The 21,400-nt window shown below is 38.0% G+C and overlaps 1 protein-coding gene across 10 annotated transcripts; it reads right to left on the bottom strand.

Moving 5' to 3' along the window:
- Window positions 1-6,080: 6,080 nt before the first annotated feature.
- On the bottom strand, window positions 6,081-19,748 carry LOC127651368 (protein SON-like). 10 transcript variants are annotated; one of them, XM_052137139.1, is made up of 13 exons: window positions 19,588-19,748; window positions 18,436-18,539; window positions 18,187-18,346; window positions 16,115-17,703; window positions 15,676-16,031; window positions 15,449-15,583; window positions 14,481-14,699; window positions 14,279-14,389; window positions 13,927-14,043; window positions 10,552-10,699; window positions 10,400-10,465; window positions 8,257-8,372; window positions 6,081-7,520 (listed from the first exon to the last, which is right to left on the bottom strand). In XM_052137139.1, the coding sequence occupies exons 1-13, from the start codon at window positions 19,668-19,670 to the stop codon at window positions 7,362-7,364; spliced, it is 3,363 nt and encodes a 1,120-aa protein (XP_051993099.1). In that variant the 5' UTR covers window positions 19,671-19,748; the 3' UTR covers window positions 6,081-7,361. The 10 variants fall into 10 exon arrangements, 5 of the variants coding, with proteins under 5 accessions (XP_051993099.1, XP_051993100.1, XP_051993104.1 ...); XM_052137140.1 differs by lacking the exon at window positions 8,257-8,372; XR_007971566.1 differs by lacking the exons at window positions 6,081-7,520; window positions 8,257-8,372; window positions 10,400-10,465 and adding exons at window positions 11,699-11,786; window positions 12,942-13,042 and having other exon boundaries at window positions 10,640-10,699.
- Window positions 19,749-21,400: the final 1,652 nt, after the last annotated feature.

Below are 21,400 nucleotides of genomic sequence, written 5' to 3' on the forward strand. Positions count from 1 at the left end.
GCCTTCAGAGCTGCCTTAATTCTGTGGCATTGATTCAACAAGGTGCTGAAAGCATTCTTTAGAAATGTTGGCCCATATTGATAGGATAGCATCTTGCAGTTGATGGAGATTTGTGGGATGCACATCCAGGGCACAAAGCTCCTGTTCCACCACATCCCAAAGATGCTCTATTGGGTTGAGATCTGGTGACTGTGGGGGCCATTTTAGTACAGTGAACTCATTGTCATGTTCAAGAAACCAATTTGAAATGATTCGAGCTTTGTGACATGGTGCATTATCCTGCTGGAAGTAGCCATCAGAGGATGGGTACATGGTGGCCATAAAGGGATGGACATGGTCAGAAACAATGCTCAGGTAGGCTGTGGCATTTAAACAATGCCCAATTGGCACTAAGGGGCCTAAAGTGTGCCAAGAAAACATTCCCCACACCATTACACCACCACCACCAGCCTGCACAGTGGTAACAAGGCATGATGGATCCATGTTCTCATTCTGTTTACGCCAAATTCTGACTCTACCATCTGAATGTCTCAACAGAAATCGAGACTCATCAGACCAGGCAACATTTTTCCAGTCTTCAACTGTCCAATTTTGGTGAGCTCTTGCAAATTGTAGCCTCTTTTTCCTATTTGTAGTGGAGATGAGTGGTACCCAGTGGGGTCTTCTGCTGTTGTAGCCCATCCGCCTCAAGGTTGTGCGTGTTGTGGCTTCACAGATGCTTTGCTGCATACCTCGGTTGTAACGAGTGGTTATTTCAGGCAAAGTTGCTCTTCTATCAGCTTGAATCAGTCGGCCCATTCTCCTCTGACCTCTAGCATCAACAAGGCATTTTCGCCCACAGGACTGCCGCATACTGGATATTTTTCCCTTTTCACACCATTCTTTGTAAACCCTAGAAATGGTTGTGCATGAAAATCCCAGTAACTGAGCAGATTGTGAAATACTCAGACCGGCCCGTCTGGCACCAACAACCATGCCACGCTCAAAATTGCTTAAATCACCTTTCTTTCCCATTCTGACATTCAGTTTTGTGTTCAGGAGATTGTCTTGACCAGGACCACACCCCTAAATGCATTGAAGCAACTGCCATGTGATTGGTTGATTAGATAATTGCATTAATGAGAAATTGAACAGGTGTTCCTAATAATCCTTTAGGTGAGTGTGTATATATATATATATATATATATATATATATATATATATATATATATATATATATATATAATGTGTATATATAATATATATACACCTGTTCAATTCTTTTCAGTTTTTTTTATGGCACAATTTTATAAATATGTATTTTCAAACAGCAAATTTTTTGTTCTGAATTCTTACACCGTAAATATCCCGTTTTTAAAAGTACAGTTTCAGAAATTCAGATCTACAGAAAGTTGGTCAGAGATCAAGTGTGTTCCACAGGGAAGAGTAGAGGGTCTCGGAAAAGTCGAACGGAGCATTTTTGCCAATTACAGGTCGAGGTGCAATAATTCTCTGGCGCGAGCGTGATTCAAAAAGGTCGCCATTCTGACCATTAGGCTATGTGGTTCTTAAACATTTATATTTTTATGATTCTCAGCACATGAGACATTTTTCTAAACGGTCTCTGGTATTTGTTTTTGTATAAAGTATATTTAAAGTGATTAGTAGGCCTATGCGTAAGAGAAAGTATCACATATAACTCCATAACATTATGAATTCATTTGAATTCTGCTTCATTCTGTGATCGGAATCCGCATCAAGCCGAATGTTATTTCAAACACTTGGTAAGGCATTTAATGACTAATTTACACACCGAACTCCAACAAATGTCATTCTCACACAGAGAGTGCACATCCAATTGATGTTTTATGCCATTTTATATTTCGTTTGACTGTCAGAATCATTTTAAACGGAACATTGCACGTGTTCTTGTCATAAATCTTCAAAGCTGCAAAATAAGTTTAAACAAGCAGCATAAAAAGGTTTTGGGTAATGTTGATTATTGTTAATAATAACAATGTAAAAATGTAAGCCTTTTTACTGTTTCATAATTGTATTCATCATTGTGAAGGCATTTCAATGGCATTAATTCGCGTGTGTTAGCCTATTGATGCTTGCACGCGCGATACAGTAAAGCCACATTTATACTAATAACCCCTTCATGTCCTTGCCCTCCAAAAGAACATCTTTCGAGGTAACTTCTCCTTGACCATTAGGTCAGTAAGCGCTTTGGACGAGGGCTTTTATCAATGCTGTTACTAAAGCACTGATTACGAGGCTTCCCAGAAGTGTACAAACGTATTATTGGGGGTATGCATTGATTTTTGAAAACTTTTTTTTTGTTTTTGTTTTTTAAAGAGTGCAGTAGTCTGGTTTTGGAAGTAAAAATGTTCTCCATGTGGGAATTAGACAGACCTACTGTACAGCACCAAGGTTGTTAATCATTGGATATGCTTCTGTTGAAGCAGCTTAAAATTCATGTTTTATTGCGTAATTTGTGTCGAAGAACTTTACTACCCATGATCCTTAAGAGCAAAAAATACTAATCAGAGAATCATGGCGAAAAAGTGCACCAAAAGAGCTCTGCAGTGACCTCCCACCACTCCCAAGATGCACTGTGAATGATGCAATCGAGTCACTCTCTCTACTCTCTCAAACTTCTTATATATTTTTATTTCACTGGTCTCTAGGAAACTAATTTTTGATTTGTCAATCACACCATCTATTGGTCTGATTTTGCAATTTAACAATTTCACATTCAGGGATTTCACATTCAGGGATTAAGACATACCAGACCAGTTATCTGGGTATTGCAAGTGATCTTTCCAACTTATTTGATCACTGTTTGATCTCTGAATGTGAGCTAATAAAATTATTTCAAATCAATGTTTCACATTTAACTTATTTTGCAAAGTAGTCTTGTGATAAGCAGGATAAATGTATTTATTTATTTGGTTAGTCGTCATGTAATAAGCAGGATAATATTATCACAAAATAACCCCCTTCAGGGTGATCCTGTTGGGGTTTATTTAAGATACTGTACAATCAGCTGATTGTTTATCGCAAAATAAAACTTGACAGGTCTTGAATCACTCTGAATAGGTTTTATCCTTACACTCGCACTGACCAATCAGAGTCATTCCAAAGAGCCATGTAGTAATTTGTGAAAACAACATTATCCCTTACATGTATATTGAGATATTTTACAATAAACATAAAAGATATTGTTTTATTTTGCATGATTTGCACCTCTGTCGGTAAATAACATATTTGGAATGACATTCTGGTGTAATTCTCCTTGCAACTGCCTTGTCCCTGTCACAAGGTTTCATTGTATTTAAGCAAAATATTTCTTTTTTGGCATGAAATGTGACCCAGACATGTTCTTCACAGGTTTTGTGAAATGTACCTGCCCAATAAGTCATTGTAGTCATGTAACCACCTCTTCTCTGTCTCTTCAGCCTTTTAATCTGAAATAACAGCATTACAGAATCACTCTCCAATGCCAGCGAGAACTCGCATTCTCACACCAGCAGATCTGTGCCAACTTGGACGGCTGTTGCGAGTACTCAAACTAAAGCGGGCAGCTCAATGCCAACTCACACATATGTTTAAAGCACTCAAACTCCAACAAGCAGCAATGTACCAAAGCAGACATATGCTGAGATAACTAAAGGTAATATACCATGACTGGACATAGTACCGGTTATTTTGTTTGTGACTAGCCGTTTCTCTCTATCAACATTAGTTCCAGTGATCAAAGAAATGCCACCTGTCCATGAAGCGAGTACCACTTCTGGTTGTTATCAAGCTTATTTCTAGTTGACCACAGATAGATGAAAACTCATTAAAAGTCTTAATTAAATCAAAGGTTTTGGACACATGAGAATTTATGTCAAGCGTTTCCAAACTTTTGATTGGTACAGCAATATGTTCCTCAATATGTTGATCTCTCTCTCTCGCTCGCTCTCTCTCAATTCAATGGGCTTTATTGGCTTGAAAGTTTCAAAAACAATGTTGCCAAAGCATCATATAGAATAAATAAAATAAAAGCAAAATGAATTTTGTCCAATAACTTGCACAGTATATAATATAATTATTAGTAATATATAAATAACAGCAATACATAAATTATTATTATTTATTTGACCATATCACATCTCTCGTCACACCACCTTCCGCGGTCGGCCTTTATCCCTCTTGGAGGCTTAATTAGCCTAATAAGGGACCAGGTGTGTATAATCACGCACCCGGCCCCGCCCCGCCCTCCGTCCTGTCACAGTTCCCCAAAACATGTATCTATTAGGTTTATTTATGCAGTATGTTTAATGTCAGATGATGTCTCTCAGGTCAGCATGACCCATTTTAGTTCCTCTCAGATGAGAAGATTCCCTGGATCCGGATCGGCCTTATTAGTAAGTGTTCTGGTCATCACTGCAGTAGTTTTGGGTTCATTGCTGCTATATGGAAAAATCTGAACTTTCAAAAGAATATCAACAAGAGTTAAACTTTCAAACATTTCCATGTCAAATAACTTGTCAATATTATCTGTGAAACACTGTTTACTTACAGTACACAGTACCATTTAGTACTGTAAATCAAAACTAATGTATTTAATTTAAAAACTGTTGTTTACCTGAAGAAGAAGATTCACCTGTTCTTTTTTTTTTTTTAATGTTCGTTTTCTTGTAGTCAGAGAAATGTAAAGGATGGGGAAATATGCATTTCTGATAAAGGTCGGCTGATTGTGGATTTTGCAGATACTAATAAATGGTGGAAAAGGCCAATAAAATTGGACAATAGTTTAAAAATCGATTTAAAGTATTTTAAAAAGCTTCTTCCTGTTTCCTTAATATGACAGCCAGTTGATGCTACATGAGTCTAAAGTGGAGAAAATCCCAGATGCAATGTATTGTTCAACCAAAATCCCAATATGACCAGAATAAAATGAAGATTTTATGCACAACTCTGGACTTAAACACACCAGGGACTCTCGTTTTGAAATGTCACTCGATTATCTCATCAAAATAACAAAATATGTTTTACAGTGTGGATAAAAAAATAAGTGGCAGTGACTGCTGCTGTTATACTGTAAAACCAAGCAGTTCTAACTGTAGAATCATCCAGCACCAGCCTTAAAGGTACACAGAGTGAAGGTACATTTGCATATATATATATATATATATATATAATTTTATTTTTTTGACAATATCTGTTTAAAAAGCAATTGTATATATATATATATATATATATATATATATATATATATATATATATATATATATCTCGGTCTACCCCTAATACCTGAGGCATATAAGCCATACATTTGCCTGAAAAGTTTTTAAGCAGGAGTGGGGAATGTCAGGCCTCAGAGCCATATAAGGCCTAAGAGGCCATTTGAGAAATAATTAGAAAAAAATGGAGAAAAACTTTTTTCCTTTAAATTATTTTTTACAAATCATTTTAATCGATAACAACATAAAATATTGAATAATAGACAGACCTTTAGTGTTTTTTGGTGTGTGAGCACGTAACGGAATGCGTACATTAATATCAACCCACAATCATAAGTTGCAAGCAATCGTAACTGCGAATAATTTCGTAAATACTCAAATGGCTCTTAATGGGAAAAAAGTTTCCCCACCTCTGCTTTAAAGGGATAGTTCAGCCAAAATTTGTTAATTGTCTTATCATTTACCCACCCTCATGCCACCCCAGATGTGTATGACTTTCTTTCTTTTACTCAACACAAAGATTTTTTTTGAAATATTTCAGCTCTGTAGGTCCACATAAGTGACTGGTGACCAGAACTTAGAAGGTACAAAAAGGCAATATTAAAGTAATCCTTATGACTCCAGTGGTTTATTGCATATCATCTTAAGTGATATGATAGATGTGGGTGAGAAACAGATCAATATTTAAGTCCTTTTCTACTATAAATCTACACATTCAGCCACCTAATGGTTGGGGGTGGTCAAAGGTGGAGATTTATAGTAAAAACATAAAAAATACTTAAAAATGTGATCTGTTTCTCACATTTTCATATCATATAGCTTCAGAAGATATGGATTTAACCACTGGAGTCGTATGAATTACTTGTATGCTGCCTTTGTGCTTTTTAGATCTTTTGAGTTCTGGTCATTTACATTGCAAGGACCAACAGAGCAGAGTTATTCTCCTAAAAATCTTTGTCGATTTTACAGGAAAGAACATAGTGCAAACCTGTACATATTTGTATGGTTTAATTTCCAGAGCCTCAGCTTTTAAAAGTCTATAAGTTTACAAATGTGGATACATTTTTTTAAATTAAAGTCCATTTTACTCTTTTATCACTGTTGTCAAATATTACCAAGACTGTTACAACCATTGTTGTGTATTAGCAGTCAATGCAAAAAGTGGATATTACACATGTACTAATGCTAAAGCAACTTTTGCCCAAATGAACAAACTCTCTACGGCATTGTCTGGTCATATTTTTGTCCTGATGAGATTAAATGTGTATGTTATGATGTTGTGTGTTCAAATCTGCATAAATGATACAATTGAGTTGCAAGATTAAGAACACGTAGATTGTCATTAATTTGAACATGGGAAAGTCTAAGACATCAATGCTGTTTCCACATCCACATACAACTTTTCATTGATAAACTGATGTCAAAGAATGTTTTACACAATGTACACATAACGTTTTGAACAGTTTGACCTAAAGGCCACAGTAAATTGTATTACTGTTAAACAATGCAACATGTTAGAAATAAGCACATTTCCAGTCTAATTCTAAACAAGATTACAAGGACTAAACCTATACCAGAAAAAAATATACATATGAGCTTATGGTTAGGTGTAGTCAAATAGAAGAGGAGATTGATGTATCAAAATAAAGTATGATTTTCCAGGGATTAGGAGTCTGCTTTTATTGTTAAAATTTTTTTACTTTGCCCGTAACAGAACGATGACTTCTATAATGGGCTTGGGCTGGTAAAACTTTAACCCCCCCAAAAATGTAAGGATGAAATAGTCAGTTCTTTCTGATGCACCATTATTAAAGCATGCATAAAACATTTACAAAAACAAAACCTTGACATAGTTTAAAACAATGGAGTTTGTAGTTCAGACAAAAGCATCAAACATCCAAAAAATATTTAGCATCTTTGGAGTCCAAACCTGGTCAGCTCTATATTCTCCTAACCAGTGTACATGCTCATCTCAACTTGTTTAACTGTTATGAAAAGGCCACCACAGTTTACTGTATTTGAAGAAAAAATACATAATGCAGATATGCTGCATCAAGGTGATTTTTTTTTTTTTACAAACAATATGGGAAATTCATTAACCAATACAATACTGTATATGAAGCTATGAGAGTGTGTTCTGTAGTAGCATCAGTTGTTGGAGGCTACTGTAAACATGGGTCCAGTATGAACGTTATCGCCTGCAACCTCTCCCATTGCCTGCAGGGCGACTGTGGCTGCCATTGCCTTGGCATGTTTCTTATTAGGACTGGCAGTTTGGGGCTGGTAATCGCATCCATTCACGACCACCTATGTAAAGTCACAGAAAAACAGGTATTGAAAGTGATATAAAATCAGAATAAAAACAGCCACAAGCAGCAGTTGTCATATAAGGGTTTAAATATAAACTTCCTCGATCGCCTGCATTTATGTAAAATTTTCCAGTTAGAGTGCCAATTAAAGGCAGAAGTTGGTGGAATTTGGTAAAAGTACTTAGAATGTCTAATTGTCAATTAGTACCAAGGTTTATGCTGACTGGACTTTCTGTTTGGAAGATGCAAGCAAACAGTCAATATGGGTCATGCACTAAAATTTCATTGGCTTGTATCTGACAAACATATTGCCAAATCAAAATTATTTAAAAAAAAGGTTTTGTCAGGAGTGACCATCATGGAAATATGATATGCCATAGCACAAGTAAAACAAATTAAATTTGGCTTTTCAGAAAATCTGAACATATACAACAGGGTTCCAGCACCTTTGGGTCATGGCCTGTGACTTTGTGCTCTTGGCTGAAACTCTTTAAGGGCAAACATTTTAGGTCAATGAATTCCACTAAGAAATTTCTGTATTGATAGCATGTCTGACCAATCTTACAACTCTTTAATCTGGAATGTTGGCTGTAATTTCCACAAAGAGTCCGGTTTACACATGATCACTTAACAGAAAAATGCAGTTACATTTACAGCAAAGATTGTGTTTTATAGCACCTAAAAGAACAATGACAGTTCAATTTGTAGACAATAAGATGGATTTGAGCATCAACCTTGAAAAGAAAGTTCTTGCGGTGGTCGGGTCCGCTGTGGTGCACCATCACAAACTCTGGTTGTAACCATTTCTTCTTGTTACACATCTCCATTAAAGCAGATACTGGGTGCTTCCCTGTAGATGTGTAAATTTGGGTCATAATAAACAGTAGCTTACATTACAGAGTTTAATTACTTAATTGGGAGGGGTGAGTGATCAAGATTTTAGGGTTCAGGTAGGGTTAGGGCTAGGGTATTGGACAACATTCTTGTGAACAATTTCTCTTTGACTTGGGGCTAGGTTGGGGTTTGGTTTCTAATCTAAACAGCTCTGGCATCATTGGATTGGGACGAGGAAAAGGGGTGGTGGTAGGGATTACAAACCAGCCAACCATGGGAAAATATTTTGAGTACCACAATAGTGTAACACCGAGTTCACATGCTTTTGCACCACTTCGCTTTGCACACGGTCATTGCCCTACTCCCCACCATATCAAGTTATTCGACATATAAATCGGCTATGAAGAAAACAATACAATCATATATTCTCGAGAAGAACTCTTAATATTTTATAAACCTGCACTGCACTGGGCTATATTATAATATACAGTGAAAGTAATAAAGTTTCAAAAGTTTCAGTACACCTGCTTAAAACCATTTTTTTATGATTAATATTTCATTGTATGATATGTGTGCTTATACAAACTGAAAACCATAATTGCAAAAATGGAAATAATGTATTTTTTATATTGTAATATGTTTTAAAGTATTTACAGACACTTGTGTTATAATGTAAAAAAAAGTCAGCTTATATTGTCACACATATTATAGGCCTAATGGAAAAAAGGTAGCCTTTTCAATTAAAAAAATATCTAGTAATGTTGGACTTTGTAACTAGAGGTTTAGCCACATTATTGCCTGAAGCTCCTTGAACGTCAAAATCGCAATTGCACAATGTGCAAAATGCATGATTTGACAGTTTTGAGGGGCGGAGGCACAGCCATTGCTCCTGATTCTTTGTGAGGAACTTTTTTTATTTTTTAGGTCTGTCTTCCTCATCTGACATCATAATTATTTTAACTGCAAGGTACACACACACACAAACACCTCCCAGTAACTTTCTAGGTAACATTATTTATGCGGCACATGCGCTTGCTTTTTTCATCCTGACATGATCTGCTCCTCTCATTATGGTGATGGGTTTGGTTACATTGTCAGCTTAAATGCCTAGTGAACAAGCAAGCTAGCTTGCAAATTATGTAACGTTAGGCTAACGTTATTAACGTTAAATAATTTCCAAAGTTTGGCAGGTCTGCATTAAGTTAACTCAGTTCACAAATGCCACATCCACCCCAGCCCGTTTACCTTTGCAAAGGAATTAAAAGCACCGTCCTCACTTGAGGAACCAACCAGACAGAGGAAGAACAAGAGGGATAAAACATATTTTGTGTTGCTATCGATTTCCAATCTCTTGAAATTATTGATATTATGCATTTGTCAATCATCCCTGCTTGAACCCAGCACTATGATTGGTTGAACTCTTCTTCTTCTGCTTTTTGGCAGGCTAGATGCTGCTACCTTTTGCTGTTAGACTTGAGTACTAAATAGGCACAATTTTACAAAAAGGCGTCACCAGCTTTTTGCGTAGTTTAGAGTGACAGATAGTACCAGCATACTTTGATGGCAAAATGGGTACTTGCTTTGCAAAATGCGTACAGGTTGGCAGGTCTTGGATTAGGATTTGGGGTTGATGTTAGGAGTAACACTGAAGGTTAGGATTTTAAGTTTATGAATAAGAATATCCTCTTGGCTTCTCAACCCAGCTCCTAGAGTGTCACTATCATGCAGAGTTTAGTTCTAGCTTTAATCAAGGTCTTTAGGTTTACTTGAAAAATACAGGCTGGTGTTTGATTAGGGTTGGTACTAAACCCTTCAGGACAATGGTCCAACAGAAAGGGTTAGGGTTAGCAATCAAGGTTAGAACAAGAGTTAGAATAGGATTTGGGGCAAGAGCTAGGAACAGGACTGAGTGTTGGTGGTGTGGACAGGGCTATGCATGCTGGATAGGAATGCTGTTTCAGGACCAACAAAAGAGGTTGTTGGTTGGATGTCCTGCTTAGGTGAATTTGCAGAGCATGTGGGTTGATCGGTCCAAAGACTCACCTAGAAGGTCCTTCATCACGACAATGTTACCAGATTTCTGGGTCTTTTCACCTTCTGCTACAAGCCCTGTATTGACAAAAATGCAGGACATCTGTGATAAAATCCCAGTGATAAAAAGATCAACCGGTGATTTCTGCGAGGACCGTTCTTACCCTTGCGGTCCGTTTTAAAGTCAATAACGATGGGATCTACTGTGCCTTCCCTGTGCTTCCCCAAACCCTCCCCTGAACGCCATCCCATCTTCCTCATTAATAACTCGCCCATCCCGCCTGAGACTGGCGCAGCTCGCAGGAACTGGTCCTGATTGTAACAGGACAGATACAGGAAGAGAAAGAGAGGAATAGAAGCAAACGGAGAGAAACGGGAGATAGTGAGCGATTTGTTCGTCATTACATCCGACATCATCAGAAGTTGTCAGGTCACTTCAAACCGGAGCATAGAGCTGTATTTAAGGTAAAAACATTTGTCCATCTATTAGATTTTAGAGCTTAGCAGTCTTCTTAATTTCTTACTGTTTGAGATGTTATAACTAGGGCTTTCAATGTCACGCATGAATTTAGTGCGATTCATTTATACTTTTTTGTTAAATAATTAAGACAATTATTCATGCCCTCTAACCTGTATGTGAATTCCTTAATAAGTAATGTTCCCACAGTCAGAACAATTCAAGTTTAAAGTACCACATTCATGTTTTACAAATTTTGCAGTCAGCTCAGCCTCAGCTTACAGAGAGCAGGCGGACCAAACGATGAATTCTTGCATTCAAAACAGCTACACGAAGCGTAACAGAATGAAACAAAACAAAGTGGTCTCGAGACACGTTTATCAAACTTGACACCATGTTCATGACTCAAGATGCTAAGCGTTTCCATTTACACAAGCTGAGATTGTAAAACAGCAAGTCACTATGCAATGGCCAAAGAAGTTCATCTGATGCATGTCTAGATTGCCAAGCGATAAATTAGTAATTATTTTGATTAATCAATCATCATATCATGTAATGATTTTGATAACAATTTTAATCGATTGGAAGACCTAGTTATAACATAGAAATAGTTTAAATGTACAATCCTTTATTTGCATTCTCACCTGATGCAGTCAAAAGTACTATACTTTTAGATAATATAATCAGTAATTTAAGGCGCAAGCCTTCAATAGGCCAGGCATCAATACCATCCTGAACAGAATTCAGGGTTTGAGTTGGTTCAGATGAATCAAACAGTATGACACTGCAGAAATGAATCAGTTCACACACAAATCCACATGAATAGAAGGAAGGGTGCTGGATGACGTACGTACCTAGGCCCTCATCATCGGCTGAGCATCTGACGTGAACAGAAGGGGCCTGACTGTGACCATGGCAACAAGGCAGCTACAAGGACTGACCCTGCAACAAGTTTCCATACAGAGGGGTGAGAGTTCACAGGTCAAACTGTGAGCCCCCACCCCTCTTCCATCCGTGTCCCAACCCCATCAACTCCACCAGCTCCCACCATGGGCAGAGAGAAAAATGTAAGGTTTGGAACCTTGTACCCACTGGCTATGAATGCCAAATCCCATTTATCTCTGATCCCGAAGGAAACAAACATTGATTTAATAGCAGTCATTGTGTGTTAGTAAGTTCACCAGGCCATTTGGAAGACTGAGTGCACAATACTTCCTCTCAGGAAGTCATTTTGAGAAAGAAAATAGGGACTTACTTGATCAGTCAACTTTCTATATAATTTGAATGATTTGGATCCCATCCCCTGAGTGAGGGGAAAGCTCCAAACATATTCCATGTTTAGACATTATCTTTAAATATCATTGCTGTTTAATTAATAAGCAACAAGACTTATTAATCAAATACTTTATGTTGTATCTAGGTGAAGTTGGCCATTTTGGAAACACCGCACTGAATAAATAAGTTGTGCCGTCTTTGGTTGTGTGAAAGCCTTGGCCTTAGTTGCCACTATTTATGTAGCTCAAAGGGATCTTAAGTCTATATAAAAACATTGGATAATCGAATCTGAATCTAAAGATCAAGTTTGCATTACAAAGTGGTCAACATCCATGTAATTTGGGTAAAATAAAACTCATTAGAATCACACATGTACACACTTTTGGTTGGAAGGTTTGAAAGAAGTGTATATTTAACGAGTAACGGGAGGCTAAATGAGCCATGAGCCGCGAAAGGTCATAAATTAGTTATTTTACCATGGTCAAGGGGTGCTTACCCCTTAGTTGTGGAAAATGTACCATTACATTTATATGGCAAATTATATGGCTTCAATTAGTTTATTTGTTTTTATAAAGCTGCAACAACAGCAATATGATAAAAGACAGCAATGTTCAATCAGTAATTACATTTAGTTCTAATAATATTCACAATAAACAATTGTTCTACTAGGTAATATTAGCCTAACTGTATTTTAACATTGAATGCTATTTGATGTGTGGTCATTGTTGCGCATATATGGGCAGTTTTGAACATGGCTCATTCAAACGATCCGATGCATTTCCTCAACCCACTGACAGTTTCCAGGCTGTCATTCAGACTTACTTCAAATCCTCTTCCTTCCTCCCTTCTCTCTGTTTCCATGTCTCTCTCTCAAGACACTTTTAAGAAGAGTACAGTGAGGTGAGAAGCCCATCCTGCATCTGCTACAACAGAATTTCAAAAATAAAACATCTGCATGACCATGCACAAGTGGTGTACCTGTTCAACTGCAATTGTAATCAAGGAGCCTTGATTCTTTCAAAAGATGTATCAGTATAAAATATTTACACTTAAAATGGAAAGACAAGATGCCTTTTCTGTAAGCCGACTATAACAGACATCAAATGATGTCAGAAAACACAGAGGTCTGAGATGACTTTTGGCAAGAAGGTTTCCATGGATACCTTAAGGTCATCTTCTCTTAAACAACCACACTTATTACATAACCTTGGCCAGCACGGACTGTAATTGTCATGACTGTCATCTGATAAACAACTCTGGGTACACCAATTGGCAAAGTCATCACAGATGACAAGTGTTATATCCTATATGAGATGTTATATGTATTGAGAGAGGGGGGCGATGGGCATTTACACATTCAGGAGCAAGGTGTTATTTCAGGATATATATTGCCCTCTGTGGACAATGTGCTTGGTACGTTTTCATTAGTTAAAGTAAATAGTGACCAAGCCTTTTGTTCCACACAGCCTCATATCTACTTTTGGGGTCCATGAAGGTGAGTAAATAATTACAGACTTTTAATTTGTGTACTATCCCTTTAGAAAAAAAAACAATTGTGTAAATCTAAATTTACCTCAATAATATGTATAAAAAAATAAAATAAAAAGGAAAAAGAGAGGAACAAATCAATTTATTTTGTGTGATCGGACTGTACTACAACATTTTGCAAGAGGTAAGGGTGTCTGCTCTTTGATTCTTGGGAATCTTTTTCATTTTAATACATGCATTTGATGCAAAACACAAACCCCCAACCACAATAAACGTCCAACATCATTTTCAGAATGGTTGCGCCGACTCATGGCTTTACCTTCTTAATCCAAGCCTGTGGGCCGCTGTTAGACAGCTCATCAGATGAGAGCACTTGGGCACCTGTTGAACCAGTGAAGAGGCCAGGAATTGTGTTAGACTGGGCCCAAGCATCCACCTGTAAATGTCAATCACCAGACATGAGTGATAAAACTATTATTTCTGCAAGTTTCAAACCAAGGCACAAAAGCAATACATTTAAACATAATAAAATGTGTTTCAAGTCTTCAGAAGCCATACAATAGCTATGGATGAGGAAAAAAACAGGTATGCAATGATTTCTATGCATGCAGCTTCAAAGCAGGCCTGTACAAACCCAATATCCAATCACAAAAAAATTATTTTAAACATACTTGCTCTTGAGCACGATTGAGCATACACATGGCATTGATGTCGAAAGGATTTTCTGCTAGCCTCTTCTGGGCTACTGCTCTCTCGCTGACAGCCAATGTGATGTCCACAGGCTGGAAACACAAGAAAAATGTACTTAAAAAATTTGAAAAGGTTAAGCTCAATTGAGATCAATTTGGAGTATTTCAATAATTGAACACATACTTGAGAAGGCGCTTCAGGAAATACACTGTCGTTGTCCTTGCTGGACTCTTCAGTTTCGGCAGAACCTGATGCCGATGGCTTTTCAGTCTTCTTTTCGACTGGCACCCATTCCCCGTATGCACCATCAGCCTCCTTCTTTCTGTGCTGGGAGCCGGAGGACACTGGGAACTCCTTAGCAAAGACAGCTTCCGTTCGGACAGCTGGCTTTACTGAGGTGCTCTGAAAGAGGTGGGGGCACATGGGAGAAGGTTTGTGAAAAAAATCTTAGTGTGAATGGTATAAATACTATTGTCTGCCCAGACAAAATGATTGTAGCTAATTAGGTCACTTGTCGATTCAAGTGCAACTGTTAATTATTATCCTAATTGTCTACATCTATGTATGAATCTTCAGCCATTAAAATTTTGAAGGTGCAGCATCTCACCATAGCACAAATGGTGAGGAACGAGTTGTGTTATAGATTAATAATTATGGTTAAGGCTTTGTTTAGTAAAGACCAAAGCATAAAGTGCTTTTCTGTGTGCTTCTACGTCAGCACACGAGAGGCAAATTTTGTCATCTGCACAGTACGCACAGACTGTCCGTGTGCAGCCCATTCAGAGGCATAACTTGAGACTTACAGGTCCCAGTGAAAAGCACCCAAGGTGGTGGGGGGAATGTTTCCAGTGACCTATTGGACCGGCGGTCATTTTAATCGTACCCTTTCGGTCACCCATTGCTAACCCTCCTTTTACCCCACGTGGCTGCCCACCTTTCACTGCCTTTAGTTAAGCCACTGAGCCACATCTAGACACGTGGACAGTCATTGTGTGACACATCTGTATGGTCTTGCGGTCAGAAGAGTATAATTTGAAAGGCTGAGCATTTGACTGTGTGCAAGTAAAAATGGCACGTGGAAAAATGAAGTATACCCTAGACTTAACAGTGATGTTTGCCTTAACAAACACAAATAAAAGAAAGACACTTACACTGAGACTAAAGGCAATGCCCTTGTTCTCCTTAAGGGAAGTTCCCCCAAATGTCTTCTCATCGTCTTCATCATCTGACATGTGTGGTTTTGCAATGGCCATCTCTTCCTTACTCTCAGTTATCTTCTTGCATCTCTGAGTAATGGAATAAATAGATGATTCAAGTCAGAATGAGAAACACACAAGGTAAACCAAAGTGCAAGTCAATCCACAAGCAATAGCCTCACCTCAGTTAGCTCTTGAATACTGAAGCTGTTAGCTTGTTTGGTTACTCTCCTTTTGGCTTCCTCAATACTGGCTAGATTAGGTGTGGTTGAAGGGGGTGGCTTGTTGACAATTGTCGGTAAAGGGGCAAATTGTGGCAATGATGCCAGGGCACCCATACTAGACAAAGCAGCAGTCATCGTAGCAGCAGTCATGCTAGCCAAAGCAGCATTCATGGTCATGTTTGACATCACTTGTATCCCCAAGGGCAGGGACATGGCTGCAGCTTTCGGCCTGAGGCTCTCTGGGATGGGCACACCGGCCTTGGCACACATAGCTGCGGCATTAGCTTTAGCTATCTCCAGCAACTGTTCCTTATCTGTGAACATGAAAGGAGTGAGATGAGATATTCAAATGCAAGCACAATAAAACCTAGGAAACAATTCTGAAGTTTAGTCATACCAAGCTCAGTAAGACGTGGAGGAGTCTTGCTGGAGCTTCGGCGAGTTTTGGATGTCAACCTTTTCTTACGAAGAATGAGAACCGGAGAGCGACTGGGTTCTCGTTTCCATCTGTCCCGCTGATTTAGTGATCGACTTCCAAAACCTCTTCTCCAACTTGAGCCTGATTGAGATCGTCTCCTTGAATGTGACCGAGACTTTCTTCTGGATCTCGATCGCCTGCTTCTCTCTGGAGTTTTAGACCTTTTTTTACCTGGTGAACGAGACCTTTTCCTTTTGGGGGACCTTGATTTAGAAAGTTTGTTCTGCAATTTAGACTTGCTGCTTTTTCTTCTTGAGGGTGATCTAGATTTTGACTTATTCCATGAAGATGACCTGGATTTCCTCCTTTTCGAGGAAGACTTTGATCTAGATCTTGCAGCTCTTTTGGATCTTTGTGAATTGGGAGACTTGGATGGTGACACTGAATTATTCTCTATTGAAGTCTGTGTGTCTGTTGTTGAAATTGTAGTAGTTTCTTCCTTTTCAGGGTTGACTGTACACTCAGGATCTTTTGGCTCAACTGTTGAGATCGCCTCCAAAGGCACCTCAAGTGTAATGCACTTCTGGGAAGCATTGCTCTCAGTAAACTGACTCGAAAACGGGACTGGTCTCCAAGATCCAATGACGCCAACTGCATTCAAAACAGAATTTGAGCCATCCACAACAATCTCAGGTGGCCTGGCTTCTGTGTTTACAGCCATTTGTGGACTTTGTCCGTTCTCAGTTGTTTTTTGAGATACATTTTGTTGCATTCCAGAACTTAAACAATTGTCCTTTGCTGGAACAGTATCATTATTAATAGTTTCAGTTTTCTTCTGCCTGTCTTTTGAAATAGATCTAGATTTTGATAAAGACCTTGATTTAGAATGTTTTGTTCTTCCTTGTGACCTACTCCTGGAACGGTTCCTACATCGTGGAGAGTGGGATCTAGATTTTGATGCAGACCTTCGGTTCTGCCTTAAGATTACAACAGACCTTGATCTAGTCCGCCTGGAATGTGACTTGGATCTCGAATTTCTGCCTCTTCTGGCAGAACGAGACCTGGACCGTTTATTCCGTCTCTTTGACCTCGATCTACTTCTCTCTCTATGCAATGAACTCTTTCTGGGACTATTTCTAGAATGGGATCTAGACTTTGATTTCTGTAGTCGTTTAGAAGACTGGGATCGGGACCTTGATCGGTGTTTCGATTTCCGTTTGGGTGATCTTGATCTGGTTCGTCTGCCTCTGCAGTTCTCCTCTCTTTTAGATGTCCTGCTGGAGCTTTGTTTCTTGTCCTTGGCCCTTTCATATTCTATGTTGTTGTGGACATGATTTTCCATCTTGGATATAATGTCAGGTAACTCCTGAGACTTATCAAAACCAGATGTTTCCTTCAGCTCAGACTTTGAAGCCTTACCTGCTGATGACGATTTAGTATTTTCTCTGGAAGGTTTAGATTGGGATTCAAATTCTGATCCAGATGCAGAAGAGCTTTCAGAACATGAGCCAGACCTTTTCACTTTGTCTGCCTCTCGTGACTTTTTCTTTTTCTTCTTTTTCTTTCCACTGAAGACCACAAACAAAAACAGTGAAAATAACCATGTAAATATAATAAACTTTATAAATAACCAAATTTTAACAATTATTATAATTAATGACTCCAGTTGTACTAAAGAATGTTACTGTATTTTAGTAACAATTATGACATGAAATCCCTGTTTGACTAACTAACAAAAAAGTACATGTTGGACAGAATGTAAGCTTCAGTCAGCATGACTTTCATTGTATGGAAATAAGTCATTATGGAAATAAGAATGCAGTGAAAGTGAGTAGTGACCAAGACTAACACCCTACCTAACAGCATCTCCACATGTTCCACAGAAGAAGTCATACAAAGTCTTAAATATTTTTGGGTCAACAATCCATTTACGTATACTGATATGCTCTGAAGACGATCCCCAAACATTAAGCAAACAATGAACTTATCATGATTACAAAGTGGTGGTAACACATAATTCCTTTTTTTAGGTACAAAGAACCATGTCAAACCTTTCTTGAGTCTCTCTGTCAGACACAGTCTCTTTTCCGGCCTTATTTTTCTTTTTCTTCTTTTTACTTTTGTGTTTTTTGTGCTTTTTACTCTTCCTGTGTTTAGTGCTGGTGTCCTCTTTACCATGGCCATCCTGTAGGTTAGTATGTGTGACTTTATCTGCAGTGGAGAGAGTGACAGTCATAATATGGATTGTGACAGAACATCTGAACACAAAGAACAGCATGTTGTATGTAATGATGTCCGACCTGTTGTTGTGTTAATTTGTTCTGTTGGAAGTCCATCTTCTCTAGTCTCTGTGACAGGCTCAGATTGTGGTTCCACAGTATTACAATGTGTGTCATCTGTCCGACTGAATAGAAAACTTTATTTTATAAATGTTTTTTTTTTTAACTGGTTGTAATACCAAGTACCACAATTTTACTTAAACAGTTCTACTGAAACAAATAAAAAATATATATATATATCGCAAGTATCTACAAAAATCAACATGAGAAAGTGTTGATTTTAGGCAATGTGTCTGGTCATCATTTCTTTTAAGTTTTTATTTAGGCCTATCTATTATTTTTATTTTGCCTTTGTCAAATCATCCTGAAAGGTGTTTAATGAAATTTTAAATGTGTAAATATTCAATGTAGCCTCTCAATTAATACAATGTATTATATAACATGTATAGTAATTATACAAGAATTGTTTAAAATTGTTTTGTTTAAAATAATATTATTAGATGAATTATAAGTGACACCACTGCTTTACATTTCATATAACTAATATATTTCGTTACTATGGTAAATTAAGAAAAACTCTAAACACAAGGTACATTTAAAGAATGAATAATTATGAACCACATGCGCTTATTTAAATTAAGTACAAAACGTATTCTTGGAAGTAGCATAAACACCATTAGACATCAATTTCAGTATCATATTTATATTACAATACCATGGTACTGCAATCATCATCAACCGTAACAGGTGATTTTGACATGGTACTGTGGTGTTGTTGTTGTTGTTATTATTATTATTATTATTATGGTTTTGAACAAAATGTACCTTGATATACAAAGTACAGTGGTATTACTATTATATGATACCATCACTGTATCACGAAGCAACAATATTTCAAACTACATAACAACGCACACATAACAGATCGCTACACCAAACGCGAAAACACACCATTCCACCAAACCACTAATATCATAATCACCATCACTATTTTTATACACTGATTTTAAAGTAAAATGTATTTTATTGTGGTATCTCAGTACCTTTTGTATACAGAGAGCAGAAGCTAATGTTGCTAGCAGGCAAATACGGATCAACACATTTGTAAACAAACTCTTGTGCTGTTTCATGTTTTCTGAAGGCACAAGTAAAAAAGAAAATCGACCAATTCACCTGTTCTCTTGAGATTCATCCGCTATTTCTTTGATTTTATTCATTACAAAATCCCTGAATATCTGCTCGATGTTGGTCGCCATCACAGTGCAGTTAAGTCCGCCGGTATCCCAGAATGCCTAATTTAGCAATGACCGTCGACTGCGTCCCAAAGCGATCAATCCAAGTGTGCGGCACAAGCCCTCAAAAGTGAAGCCAAAACGTCTCGATCGCCCCCCGGTGACTAGTCCTAGTATAGGTCATAAACCCCGCCTCCACGTTGATGTAATTTCAAGTGTTTGTTTTCAAAATAAGTTTGTTTTTAGTTAGTTATTTGATGCTATAAAAACGGTGCTGTGACATCATGATTGACAGCTGTGATTGACAGGTTCTCTGAGCGAAGTAGTCACTGAAGCACCAACAGACTTTTTTTCGGGATCTTCGGAGGACTGAGGAGATTGGAGCTTTAAATTTAATATCTAAATTTCTATAATTAATTATTTCACACCGTCATAAGTCAAAAGTCAAAAGTGCAGGGGCGTGTGCTTGCGATTGATGAGGGCGGGGCCTTGATTTCACGGCTTTACTTCCTGCTCACTACTGCGCAGGTCTGGTCCCGAAATCGCAACTGCGCAGAATCAAGTCCCAAGATGTCAGCGCCATATCGGGACACTGGCGGCTTCAGTTCTCACCAATGGAAAAGAGCGAAGGGGCGTCGTCCATCTTTTTTTACAGTCTATGGATCAGTCGTTCACTACATTGAATAGTGCACAACATGGGGATGAAGAGCACGATTACCCCCTACATTTTTGTTATACAAAAATCCATCCCAAACTAATCACTCGTTCATCCATTCCCTACCCAGCAAACATGCCAGTGCGGGCCCACTTTGGGTAAGTGTGGGTTTTCTGTGGGACAGTGTGGGCAAGGGCAAACCCTTTGGGGCCCCATGTGGGCATTCTGTGGGCAAGCCCACTGTGGGCTTGCCTACAGAAAACCCACACAGGCCCCCAGTGGGTTAGTCCATGCGGGGCCCATAGTCGTTTTGCCCATTTGGGCCCACATGAGGATTTACTGTGGGCAACCCACAGTGGGCTTGCCTACAGAAAACCCACACAGGCCCCCAGTGGGTTAGTCCATCGCGGGGCCCATAGTCGTTTTGCCCATTTGGGCCCACATGAGGATTTACTGTGGGCAACCCACAGTGGGTTTGCCCACAGAAAACCCACACGGCCCCCAGTGGGTTAGCCCATTCGGGGCCCATAGCAGTTTTGCCCATTTGGACCCACATGAGGATTTATTGTGGGCAACCCACATTTAGCATATAGTTAAAAATAGTAAAATTTTTAGTTAAAAAATTGTTAAAAAGTTACATATTTTATGTGGGTGTTTTTTAATTAGCGTGTCTTTATGGTTGCCAGATTTTGTCACAAACCCAACTAATCTCATATGGTATAGCCTACAATTTTTTGGGTGTGAGATGTAGTCCCATCCAATGATCATTAACATCGATAATTAGATGTAAAATAGATAAAATCAATTCCCATGATGTTTTGTTTATTATTATTATTTTGCTAAAATAAATGTTATTGTATCTGTTGTTATTAAAATATACAATTATAAGATTGCTATATATTATTACATACTTTACATTTATATCACTCATTCTATTCTATTCTCCATTTTGAAATTTGTTAATATAAATGATATATAAAATGTATACATTATATAGCCTAGTATCTAGAGTACCTGTCAAAAATCTTATGCTCACCAACACTTTATTTAATCAAAAATAAAAAAACAGTAATAGTTGAAAATGTAACAAATTAATATA

This window comes from Xyrauchen texanus, chromosome 11 (assembly GCF_025860055.1).
Source record: "Xyrauchen texanus isolate HMW12.3.18 chromosome 11, RBS_HiC_50CHRs, whole genome shotgun sequence".
Lineage (NCBI taxonomy): Eukaryota > Metazoa > Chordata > Actinopteri > Cypriniformes > Catostomidae > Xyrauchen > Xyrauchen texanus.

What these genes read in the sequence shown, in the direction of transcription:
- LOC127651368 (XM_052137139.1), bottom strand. Translation starts at nt 19,670, where the DNA reads ATGGCGACCAACATCGAGCAGATATTCAGGGATTTTGTAATGAATAAA. An exon ending in GCATTGCCTTTAGTCTCAGT is followed by an intron (nt 14,700 to 15,448) that starts GTAAGTGTCTTT and finishes CACCTCTTTCAG; the next exon opens with AGCACCTCAGTAAAGCCAGC. An exon ending in CACAGGCTTGGATTAAGAAG is followed by an intron (nt 10,700 to 13,926) that starts GTAAAGCCATGA and finishes TGTTACAATCAG; the next exon opens with GACCAGTTCCTGCGAGCTGC.